The 12492-nt window shown below is 39.7% G+C and overlaps 1 protein-coding gene across 1 annotated transcript in view; it reads right to left on the bottom strand.

Moving 5' to 3' along the window:
- Positions 1–12492, bottom strand: part of LOC108315708 (aldehyde oxidase) — an 86836-nt gene that overhangs the window by 28736 nt on the left and 45608 nt on the right. The window contains exons 21-25 of the mRNA XM_037744540.1: positions 8139–8263; positions 6040–6173; positions 4924–5011; positions 1783–1869; positions 114–305 (exon numbers count right to left, since the gene is read on the bottom strand). Of these exons, the coding sequence (XP_037600468.1) occupies positions 114–305; positions 1783–1869; positions 4924–5011; positions 6040–6173; positions 8139–8263 (626 nt within the window). The remainder of the gene's footprint in view (positions 1–113; positions 306–1782; positions 1870–4923; positions 5012–6039; positions 6174–8138; positions 8264–12492) is intronic.

Here is a 12492-nt window from a genome sequence, read left to right as displayed (position 1 = left end):
GCACAAATCATTTACCCCTCTGGGTCTCAAATTCCTCAACCTGACTGGCTCCCAAAAGCCCTCCCACCTCTGACATTACACATGTTTTGTCTGTGAAGCTAATTTAGTATTACCTTCTCAGGGGATAGTCCACATTTGGCTGCAACTTCTGTGATACAAGATTCAGTGATCAGCCCTGCCTGAGGAAATCCAAACCCACGAAAAGCCGTGTTGGATGGAAGGTTGGTTCTGCATGCCCAAGCCTGGCAGCGCAGGTTGGGAAACTTGTAAGCATTGTCCATTTTCAGAATTCCCATTTCTATCACCTGGAGAAACCCAGAGTTGATGCAGTAAGAACTTCTGAACCTGTTTTACCATCCTACAACCTCAGACCAAAACTAGGCTGGAAATGGCAGCCTGCTTTACATCCCACCAAACATGCTAAAATATTCCCATGCCCCAATTAAACACATTTTTGCTGTAAAATAATTTTTAAGTATTTGAATAAGTTTTCCTTCGGGAGCATTATTTTTTATTTTCATATTTTGGAGTTAATGCATTTTTTTAAAGATTTCATACATATACAAAAGCCTTTGATATGTTCACAGGCCCTGAGCACTGAGTTTATAGAATGTAATGACTACAATATCCTGGAAGACAGAGAAAACAGAAAAAATGTTCGGCATTGGGTCTAATGTATGGTTCTCAATAAGGAGCAATCTTTTCCCTGCTCCTGGGGACATCTGGCAATGTCTGAAGACACTTTTCATTGTTAATATTTTGGTTGAGACATTTTTTTTTTTAATTGAAACGGAGTTTCGCTTTTGTCTGGGCTGGAGTGCAATGATACAATCTCAGCTCACTGCAACCTTCGCCTCCCAGGTTCAAGTGATTCTCCGGCCTCAGCCTCCCAAGTAGCTGGGATTACCGGTGTGTGCCACCATGAATGGCTAATTTTGTATTTATAGTAGAAACATGATTTCACCATGTTGGTCAGACTGGTCTCGAACTCCTGACCTGAAAGTGATCCACCTGTCTCGGCCTCCCAAAGTGCTGGGATTATAAGCGTGAGCCACCATGCCCGGTCTAGTTGAGGCATTTTTGTTTGGGGTTGGGCTGGACATGGTGGCTCACACTTGTAATCCCAGCACTTTGGGATGCCAAGGTGGGAGGACTGCTTGAGCCTAATAGTTTGAGATCGTCTCTGGCAACATAGTGAGACCCCATCTCTACAAAATAATAATAATAATGATAAATTAGCCAGGCATGGTGGCATGTACCTGCAGTCCCAGTTATCTGGGAGGCTGAGATGGGAGGATCATTTGAGCCACTGCACTATAGCCTGGGCAATAGAGTGGGTCTCTGTGTCTCAAAAAATAAAAATAAAAAATAAGAAGACTAGAGGGTGGTAATGCCACTGACACCTACAAAGTAGAGGCTAAATATGATACAATGAGCAGGACAGTTCCCACCATAAAGAGCTACACACTCCAAAATATCAGTAGGGCCAAAGTTGAGAAAGCCTCCTGGTCTCATGTGTGCCTCTGGGAAAAGAGCTCTAAGTATGAGAAGCCTGGGGGTACCACACAGATACAACTCAGCCAACATCTTTGGGCTCACACTATGGGCACCAGGAAGTAACACATGGTATCCCTGCAATGACGGTCATTATGCCTTTATAATTAAATATTACTTAACTATTATTGGACATTTCCTGATTTAAATCATTTTATATAACACTCTTTCAGGAATGTTAACTTGCTCCTTAAAACACTTACGAAAAAAAAAAAAAAAAACACTTACGAGTAATGATTCATCCAGGGAGGCGCCTGCATTGCTATAATGTTCCATGTCCAGGGCCAAGATTCTGCCATCATTCATGAATCCAGCCTGGGGAAGAGAACCGACATCAGGGAACAGGGGCCAAGTCTCTCTAAAGTTTGTCATTTGCAAACGCTCCATGCAGGGGAAAAGCTTCCTGACATTGGATTTGGCAGTGGTTTCTTGGCTATATAACTAGCTTTGTGATCTTAGGCAAGCTATGTAACCACTCAGACTATCTGTGAAATGGAAGTAAATAAGTTAACACATAGAAAATTATAGGCAAGTGCCTAAAACAAAACAAGTACTCTAAATATAATTAATATTACTATCATAAATAGTATTAATATCACCTATCCTCACACTACTCTCCATCAGAAAACATTATTATCTCATAGTTTTAGTCACATTATGACAATGGCTTTTGTCACTATAATCCAGTCCTCTCTACAAAGTCCCATGGTGGTGAAGGACATTTCTGCTTCAAGGTCCAGTTGTCACTCCTTCCCCCAGCACTTACACAAACAAGCTCTTCATTGTTCTTCCAGATCGTTCCTCCTTCCAACTCGTCTCTTTCTTCCAAAACCTTCCAAGTCATGTTTGCAGTTTTAGTCTTCATTGCATTTTCCAAGATTTTCACTACTCCTGTTTTATTTTACAATATAATGCCTCTTGGACCCATCTCTTCTACAACTTACTATCATATCTCAGACCCCAACTGCTTCACGTCTGAATGCATCAGCTACCTGCCGCTGGTTCACCAGCCTCCATCCTCTCTCCTCCCAAGACTATCCCGTTACCCTCCCGAAAGCACAGTGTTTAATATAACACTGAGCCATTCAAGGATCCACTCTGTCTCACTCTTTCTTATAAGATCAAGTTTACTCTGCATTCTGGGACTCTAGGCCCCTCTCAGGCATCACCTAAACCTATCAATCCTATTTTTCCCTACCCTCCAGAAAGGGCTCTGTGTTCTAATTCCCCCTCTCCCCTTACTCCTTACTCCTGCCTCTGCCAAACATGCCATGTTCATTATACCTCTGTAGTTTTGCTCTTACTATTCCCACACCTGGCATATCTTCTTTCTGTCTATCCATTCTTTTTTTTTTTTTTTTTTTTTTTTTGAGACAGAGTCTTCCTTTGTCACCCAGGCTGGAGGGCAGTGGCGCGATCTCAGCTCACTGCAACTTCTGCCTCCTGGGTTCAAGGGATTCTCCTGCCTCAGTCTCCCAAGTAGCTGGAATTACAGGTGCATGCTGCTAATTTTTTGTATTTTTAGTAGAGATGGGGTTTCCTCGTGTTGCCCAGGCTGGTCTCAAGCTCCTCAGGTAATCCACTTGCCTCGGCCTCCCAAAGTGCTAGGATTACAGGTGTGAGCCACTGCACCCAGTCTCCATTCTTGAAGGCCTATGTTTTACCTTCTCTAAGAAGATGGCTGTATATACTCCAACTCATATTAATCTCTCCATCTTTTAACCTGAGATTGTTATGTTTTTATAATGACTTCATATATGTCTTATTTAAAAGCTCCTTCAGGATAAAGTTTACTCTAACAAATCTTTTTGAACTAAATCAAATTCAAAATACAGTTTAGAGTGAGTGTGATTCGAAATGGAAACAGTCATTATCTCCTAAAAAAAATATTTAGTTATGCAGTTTTGTGATAGAGACAATGCTATGCATTTAACAAATCCCATTGTCTTTCATCCTGGGCACACAGGAGGATGACATTTCCCAGCCTCCCTTACAGTTAGGTGAGAGAGGTCTTGCCAATGACATCTGGATACAAGTGAGGTCCACAACTTACAGGTCCAGTGCCTAAAACCTAAACACCTACCACGTGACACTCCATGCTCTCTCTGTCTTCCCTGTCTGCTGCCCTCAGCAGAAGATCCCCTGGGAGACTCAGAATTTGTGGGCCGTGATATCTGATAAAACTTTCTGTGATGATGACAATGTTCTGTGTCTGCGCTGTCCAGTATCGTAGACATTAACCACATGTGGTTACTGAGCACTTGAAAAATATAGCTAATACAACTACAGAACTAAATTTTTAATTGTATTTGATTTGGTTAATTTAAATTTAAATAGCCATGTGCTCCTAGTGACCACTATATTGGATGATGCAGTTCAAGGGCATAGTGGCACCAATAAATGAAAACAGCTCCAGTCCTGGAATGATTTTATAAAGGAGAATACTCCCCTTTTGTCCCCTCAATAATTATATTGAGCTGTTACTTGGGCAAGAAATGACATAATGAAAGTTTAAGAGCTTTTAGTTCTTTGTGAGAACAGTTAGACCACTCTGACAAGTAAAATTTGTCTTACAAAGCAAAAGAATTGGCAAGGTGCAATGGCTCACACCTGTAATCCCAGCACTTTGGAAGGCCGAGGTGGGTGGATTACAAGGTCAGGAGATCGAGACCATCCTGGTCAACATGGTGAAATCCCGTCTCTACTAAAAATACAAAAATTAGCTGGGCGTGGTGTTGTGTACCTGTAGTCTCAGCTACTTGGGAGTCTGAGAATCACTTGAACCTAGGAGGCGGAGGTTGCAATGAGACAAGACTGTGCCACTGCACTCCAGCCTGGTGACAAAGGGAGACTCTGATAACAATAATAAAAATAATAATAAAGCAAAAGAACCACGATTTTCTACTACAACTTTTTTTCTATTAATTTCTGGAACCCCATTTTACAAAAATATCCTTGATATACTGAAGAATGAGGAAACCATTTGCAAATAATTGCAATTTCACATAACACTACAGCTATGGGAATTATTCTACTTTTACTTATTTTATATGTGGGAATAAGTGTGGCAATCAAATCTACTTTAATGGATGTACACACTCACGTTTTCTAGTTGTTCACTCTGTACAGCCAATGCCAGCTGGCACTAAGTGTTTTATTTCTGAAAATGACATTTTTGAGCAAAGCAGAAAAGCCTCATTGAACCAGCTGGTAATCAAAAGCACAACAAATGGAAAGTTAAATAGATGCTCTGTTTGTTGATTTGCTCATTGTTACTTCCCATTAGAGAGCAGCCAAAGGCTGCCCTGTGCACTGATAGGATGTTATATCTACAAGGTAAATCTTTCTTCCATGTCTTCTTATACTTACTTTGTACTTTCCAAGGTAAGGATGGCGGCCTCCAGTTATTAACATGTCTTCTCCTCGTTCCAGAACACAGCGAACTGCACGACCATGTCTAAAACAGAAAAAAAGCAAGCGAGGTAAACTCTCTTACCTAGTAGGCATTATCTTGGGTTTATATAACTCCTAGCAAGAGCCTGAGTGTAGCTGAGTGGAGCTCACACGCATCACAGAACAACACAACTACTTCCCATGACTAGTCTCTGCTGATCTCAGACATACGCAGTGGCCTTTCCTCCTGTTAGGTCAGGAAACAACACCAGGCATTTGCAACTTGTGGGACAGAGGCTCTTGGGTGCTAGGGGCTCCAGGGCATTGCTTTGGGACATTTCCCATTGTAATAACAACATTTATTAGAGGAAAATGATCCCACAGTCTTATTTTAGACTGGCCACAAATGGAAGAATGCAGGTGCTGCTTAACTACCAAGTGCTCCCTGATAGAGAGATCTAGAATCAAGGTCTTTTTGCTTCCTGGGATGGAGAAATTGACTCATACTACTCAGCAAACAAATTAAGCCTTCTGGGTGTGCCTGCTCCAGAGAAAACGTTCCATTACAATGTTTTGAGATCCTCAAAGGAAAATGACAATATAAATGAATATAAGTATAACAAAAGCAAAGTCTCAAGTCAATATACATATACACATACATATACATATATACATACACGTGCATGTATACACATACACACACAAATGTATATGTATATATGTGTATATGCATATGTGTATGTGTATATATAGGTACATGGTTCAAAAGTCATATATATGACCTCAACATATATAGCTCAGTCCAGCAGGTGCAGAGGACAAGTAACTCCCACCCATTCAGGACCTGTTTCTGTCTACTTTCTGGGTATCATAATATTTTTTCTGTGGCTTTTATTATTTTCAGTAATTGATTTTTATTTTGGTTTCTATAGGACAATATAAGACGAGTAAATGTAATAAGCTGGCAGCTTGTGTGTTTGTATAGTATATGTGATATTAAATAATCTTGGCCCAGTTTCTTCCTCATTGATTCTGACAGTGAGAACTTTCAGCGTGACTTCATTTTATTTTTAGCATATTTTCTCCACTTACTTGTTTGCAGCAAAAGCAGTGACGGCTGCAATGGTTCCAGTCTTGAACACCTTCCCTCCAAACGCTCCACCAACACGCCTTACATGACACATGACCTTGTTAGCTGGGAGCTTCAAGGTTGAGGCAACTATGTCCTGTGAACAATAATAGTTCTGATTAATCTGATCCATCTTCAGCAAGAACTTAAGTGTGAGTGTCATTGTCATACCCATGACCTTAACACACACACAAAAAACTGTCCTCTGAAATGGGAGTGTGACAGTCACTAGATGTTTTGATTCTTTAATGTTGTACATGATACCCACACCGTGTGGTTATGCTAAATAATGGGATAATGTCCAATAACCCTGGCACACAGCCCCAACTGATCTCCAAAGTACTTGGTTATAATGACATTGCCAAAACTAATTAGTAGTCTTTTCATTACCAGTGAGATATTTTTGTGCTCATACTTTTTTGTATTTTCCCCATGAATTACACCTAAATTATCCTATTCACATTAATCCCTAGATATACATTTCCTGTAGCCTTGGGATTTTGCAGTCTTCTAAGCCTCGCTCAGCATGGGTCTTTTCCCTGCATTCTATTATCTCTACTGGGAATTAAGCACTTCTCAGGCCACTATGGTGGCTCACAACTGTAATCCCAGCACTCTGGGAGGCCAAGGCAGGTGGATCACCTGAGGTCAGGAGTTCAAGACCAGCCTGGCCAACATGGCAAAACCCCATCTCTACTAAAAATACAAAAATTAGCCAGGTGTGGTGGTATATGCCTGTAATCCCAGCTACTCAGGAGGCTGAGGCAGCAGAATCACTTGAACCTGGGAGGTAGAGGTTGCAGTGAGCTGATATTGTACCACTCTACTCGAGCCTGTGTGACTGAGTGAGACTCTGCCTCAGGAAAAAAAAATCACTTCTCAATTCTTGCTTGGATTGCTGCTAAAGTTTCAAGTTGACCAGTTGGTCTTTCCTAGATGCAGATCTCACTCTTTTCTGCCATTTTAGTGATTAGGGGTCATTTAGTCTTAACAATGATTCTTACAGATAGGAAGCCTGAGATGGATAAGGTGATGGACCCAACAACCCATGCGGAGTAAAGAGCAAAGCAGGCCTGGAATGGAGTTCCCCTGAACCTCCTTAGGATCCCACCTTTTACAAGGCCTCATTCTCCACAGTCTCACATTCCTACCCCTCTGCTAACAGCACTGGCTCCTTAGAATCAAGACCTCTCTGCTTCATTTCCCTAACTCTCACCCTGATGCCTAAACCTAGCCTCCCTAAAGGCATCCTCCATTCTAGCTTTGGTAGTCATTGTGCTATTCCTCCTTCTTTCCATGCACACTGCCTGGGATACAGCACAGAGGCAACAAATGTTTGCAGAAGAGATGAGTAAATGAATAGATGTCATTTGATCTTGCTGCGGAATTGCCTGGAAGGGACCTCTCGTGTCCTACCATCTAGACAAACCTCACTCTCACTCTGAATCCAAACTTAAGACTTCTCTGTGGGACTTCCTGGATGATTCTAGCCCTTGGCAAACTCTCCTTTTTCCTAATTTCTCCACTCATGTAAATTTTGCTTTCACTGATTTTGCACCTGGTTGCATCCTTTTCAATAATGTTTCCTAACTGTTTCATGTGAGTTAGGCACCATAGGCTTTGGAGAGCAGGTCTTCCTCTTTCTTCTTTTGTGTTCTTAACAGTTGTGCCAAGAGCTGAGCAAAAGAGAGCTGCTGATTCCATAACTGATTTTAAAGCTATAATCTACAAACAAAAGGCCTCTACTTTAATAACACTGTTTTAAAAGCATTGAACTATGGCTATTAATACCCAAATCAATATGGTTATTAGTATTCAATAGTTCTTCAGTTCCTGAAGAAATGACATTTTTGGTTTTGTTTTGTTTTGTTTAGGGTCTCACGCTGTCTTCCAGGCTGGAATGCAGTGGTGTGATCATAGCTCATTGAAGCCTTGAGCTCCTGGGTTCAAGTGATCCTTCCACCTCAACCACCCAAATACACTTTAATCTCTAATTGCTTTTGATATATTTCACTGGTCAGAAATCATTTAGCCATGTCACCTTCATAATGGCCCATGTTACCTGTATATATTTGGGAAACTGTGTGGACACGTAGACATCCATTTCTTGATCCTCTCCTTTGGGAACCACAAGCATGCTTTGGGTTTCCATATAAAAATGTTCTTGACCTCCCATATGTATTTCACCTGTTACAGGAAAATACATGAAAGTCAAGGAGGTATTTAGAAAAAACAGGTAGTGTCCCAGAGCTGTTATCCCATTGTGCAGAAATTCCACTGACAGTGCTTCTGCTGGGGCAACAGGCTGCACAGTGAAGTGTAACAAACAGCAATGTTTAGCTTTCAGTCTACTTACAGATTTGAAATAAAGTTCTGTAGGAGAATCTTTTGTGTCTGCTAATACCTAGGTCACAGAGTCCTAGAGAAAGGTGTATGACTTTCTGGAGCCAAAAGCAGAGGGGTCTTGATTTAGTAGATCATAAGGAGCCAGCGCTGTTAGCAGAGGAGTAGGAATGTTAGAACGTGGAGGCTTACAGTTCTAGGGCAAGTGGGAGTAGATGTACTGCTCCCTGTCCCACTTGTTAAGTACAGATAACCCTGAACACTATTTATAAAACAAATATAAGAAGACTCTGAAAAGTGGAAAGAAGGCAGACCAGGTAAGGACTTCAGGACCAAAGGAAAGACACAGCAGTGAGTTCAGTGGGTTTTGTTGTTGTTGTTGCTGTTTGCTTCAGATATCCCAGACTTAGTTCCATAGAAGCCAGCAATTTAAAAATAACAACAGGCAAAGACAAAAAAAAAAAAAAAAAAAAAAAAAAAAAAAAAAAAAAAAGCCTCAAGAAAAGCCCACTCGCCCTAGCCAAAGGACCAGAAAAGGGGAAGACTAGAAAGACAAAAAACTTTTAGACAATAAGCACTCTACTCCAGGCAAACACCATGGAAAAAAACTGCAGCCCCACCCCTACTGTAAAGGTGGAGTGGAAAATCTATAGTTCCACCCTTGACAGGCTGCAGTGAGGTATCCCAGCCTCTCTGTTGGAGTGGTGTCAGCAGACGCTACATGGGGAACCTGGACTTACAACACCTACCTAGCAGTAACAAGGCATCACCCCTTTCTTCCCCATCAGCAAAAGGTTGAAGTAGTCTAGTAAAACAGAATATTCTAGCAAAATAGAATATTTAAATAAGATCCAAAGTCTCAACATAATATCTAAAATATCCAGGATACAATCAAATATCATTCATACAAGGAACCAAGAAAATCCCAACTTCAATGAGAAAAGACAATCAACAGATACCAACACTGAGATGATATAAATGTTGGAATTATCTAACAAGGATTTCAAAGCAGCTGTAATAAAAATGCTTTAATAAGCAATTACACAAACACTTGAAACAAATGAAAAATTTGAAGGCTTAGCAAAGAAATAGAAAGTATAAAAGAAAAAATAAATAGAAATTTTAGAATTAAGACATATGAACAAAATTTTAAAAGCTCAAGGGATGGGCTCAGCAACAGAATAGGGAGAAGGGAGGAAATGATTAATATACAAGAATATAGAACAATAGAAATTGGCCAATCTGAAAAGTTGAAAAAAATAGACTGGAAAAAAAATAAACAGAGCCTCAGGAACTTATGTGGCTATAACAAAAGATCTAACATTTGTGCCACTGAGATAAAGTATTTGAAAAACAATGGCTAAAAATGTCCCCAAATTGGCAAAAGACACAAATCTACAAATTCAAGAAGCTGAGTGATCCCAAATAGAATAAATTTGAAGAAATACACATGCCAAGACACATCATAGTCAACCTTTAGAAAGCTAAAGACAAAGACACCATCTTGAAAGCTATGAGAAAGAAACACTGCTTTATCTATAGGAAAAAATCATAGTGAAACTGTCTCTATTAAAAATACAAAAGTCAGCCAGGCGTGGTGGTGGGCACCTGTAATCCCAACTACTTGGGAGGCTGAGACAGGAGAATGGCTTGAACCTGGAAGGTGGAGGTTGCAGTGAACTGATATCATGCCACTGCACTCTTTCCTGGGTGACAGAGTGAGACCCCATCTCAGGAAAAAAGCACTTTCAAAGACAGCAGATTTCTCTTCAGGAATTGTGGAGGCCAGAAGAAGTGGTAAAAATTTTTCTACTGTGAAAATGCCTGTCGACTCAGAGATCTGTATCCAACAAAAATAGCTTTCAACAATGAAAGGGAAATCAAGACATTTTCTGATGAAGGAAAACTAAGAGAGTTTGTTTTAAACATATTTACCCTAAAATAATGGCTAAGGGAAGTTTTTGAAACAGACAGAAAGTAAATTTTTTTTTAAATAAAGAAATCTTGAAACATCGGGAAGGAAGAGAAAACAACAGAAAGAATAAAAATACCAGTAAATACAATAGACTTTCTTTCTCCTCTTGGGTTTCCTTAATTGCATCTGAAGCAGAATTATAACATTGTTTCATGTGATTCTTAATGTATGCAGAAGAAATAGTTAAATAGAATCAATTATATTATAAAGAGGAGAAGGATATAAAGGGAAGTAGTTTCTTCACGTGACTTGAACTTGTAAAATGTTGATACCAGACTGTGATATTTTATACTTTATGCATATAAATTTTATTTTATACGTCTGTGTGTGTGTGTGTGTGTGTGTGTAAACTAGAGCTACAACTAAAAAAAAATCTGTACAAGGAGGTATACTGATAAACGCTATAGATTAATCAAAATGAAATTCTAAACAAATATTCAGGCAACCCACAGGAAGGTGGGGAAAAGAATAAAAAGCAGAGGGAACAAACAATATAATTATTACTGGCCATCATGTTAGTGGAAGGCAGTATTTTTAAATTTAAAAATTTGCTCAGTAATAGTGATTTGCAAATTGTTTGAGGGAGATTCCCAATGGGATGTTTTATATTGAAATCTGGACTTCCTATGTTATCCAAAATCTGAGTTCAAAAAATAGCACAGAAAAATGAAGAGATTCTGCTTCACTTATAAAATATAAACATTAAAATATCACAAGCTCAGACCTTAACTTCAATTTAAGCTTTTTCAAAGTCTGAAGACCCATGTCATTGTCACTAGGCTCAAATTCAAGCTTGCAGTATTATTGATTCTGCCTATCCACTCAGAATTTATTTTGTTAAGTAGTCATGTTATTTAAAATATACAGACCTAAAAAAAAAATTAGACAGAGCTAATTTAAATTCTGTTTAAATCTGTACAGTAGGCAAAGTTTTAGAAACCTGTTACATTGCACCCCGACAATCCCCACCCATAGTGCCTCCTCTTCACCTTAGGGTGCTACTTTCAACTCTCCAGGTTGGAAACCAATTTAATCAACTAATCTCTGAGATAAAATGTTATCCCACTATGGGTTTAGGAGTGATTCCTCTAGGCATATTTGCATTTTAATAAGAGGTCCTTAAAGCCCCAAATCTACTACGATGTGAAGGTGTCTATCTGTGCCATGACCAAAAGGACAGGTTTAGGGAAAATAACCTCAGCTTCCGGGCTGCCTGGGTTTCTTGCAAATCCTGTAATACAGATTATCCTCTGTGCTCTCCAGTATAAAGCACATCCCCGCTAACAGAATTTTAATGAGATAAATGAGAAGCAGGATAATGTAGAGAAAAGAATACTAACTTTGGAGTTGGGAAAACTCTTAGATTTGATCCTGGTCAATCAGGTAGCCTCTCTAGCCTCAGCTGGCTCATTTGAAAAGGGTAATCTTTAGCATCCTCCAGCGCTATGACACCAGGATTAGATAGAACTGAAATATATCTTCCAGCAGATAAGAACAAACAATAATGTCACCCCCTCCAAGAACACATTCTAAGACCTGCTGTAATGCTCCACATATTTTATCTTTTAAACATTTTTTTTTTTCTTGGAACACCTATTTCCTTCTTTTTTTTCCCTTCAACTTTTAAGTGCTGGGGTGCAGGTTTGTTTCATAGGTAACTGTGTGCCATGGTGGTTTGCTGCATAGATGAACCTATCACTTAAGTATTAAACACAGCATCTATTAACTATTCTTCCTGATGCTCTCTCTCCTCCTACCGCCACTCCTACAGGCCGGAGTGTGGAACACCTATTTTCTTAGGAGACAGATGAAGTGTTGTTATGATAATTACTTCCATTTACTTCTAATTGAAATAAGTAATCGGAAACTCATAATCCAAATGACAATAGCAGACAAAAGAAAAACTAGACTCAAACTAGTGAGTCAAGAGGATGAAAACTGATTTTCTTTTGCCTTCCCTTCTCTTTTCTTTCCTTTTCTTTCTTTTCTTTCCTTCTTTTTCTTTTCTTTTTTTCTTTCTTCTTTTCTTCCCTTCCCTTTCCCTTCCATCCTTTTCCCTTCCCTTCCCTTCCCTTCCCTTCCCTTCCCTTCCCTTCCC

Source organism: Cebus imitator, unplaced genomic scaffold (genome assembly GCF_001604975.1).
Source record: "Cebus imitator isolate Cc_AM_T3 unplaced genomic scaffold, Cebus_imitator-1.0 Scaffold178, whole genome shotgun sequence".
Lineage (NCBI taxonomy): Eukaryota > Metazoa > Chordata > Mammalia > Primates > Cebidae > Cebus > Cebus imitator.
Note: the sequence above shows the minus strand (reverse complement) of the source record. Positions and strands in the feature narration are given on the sequence as shown.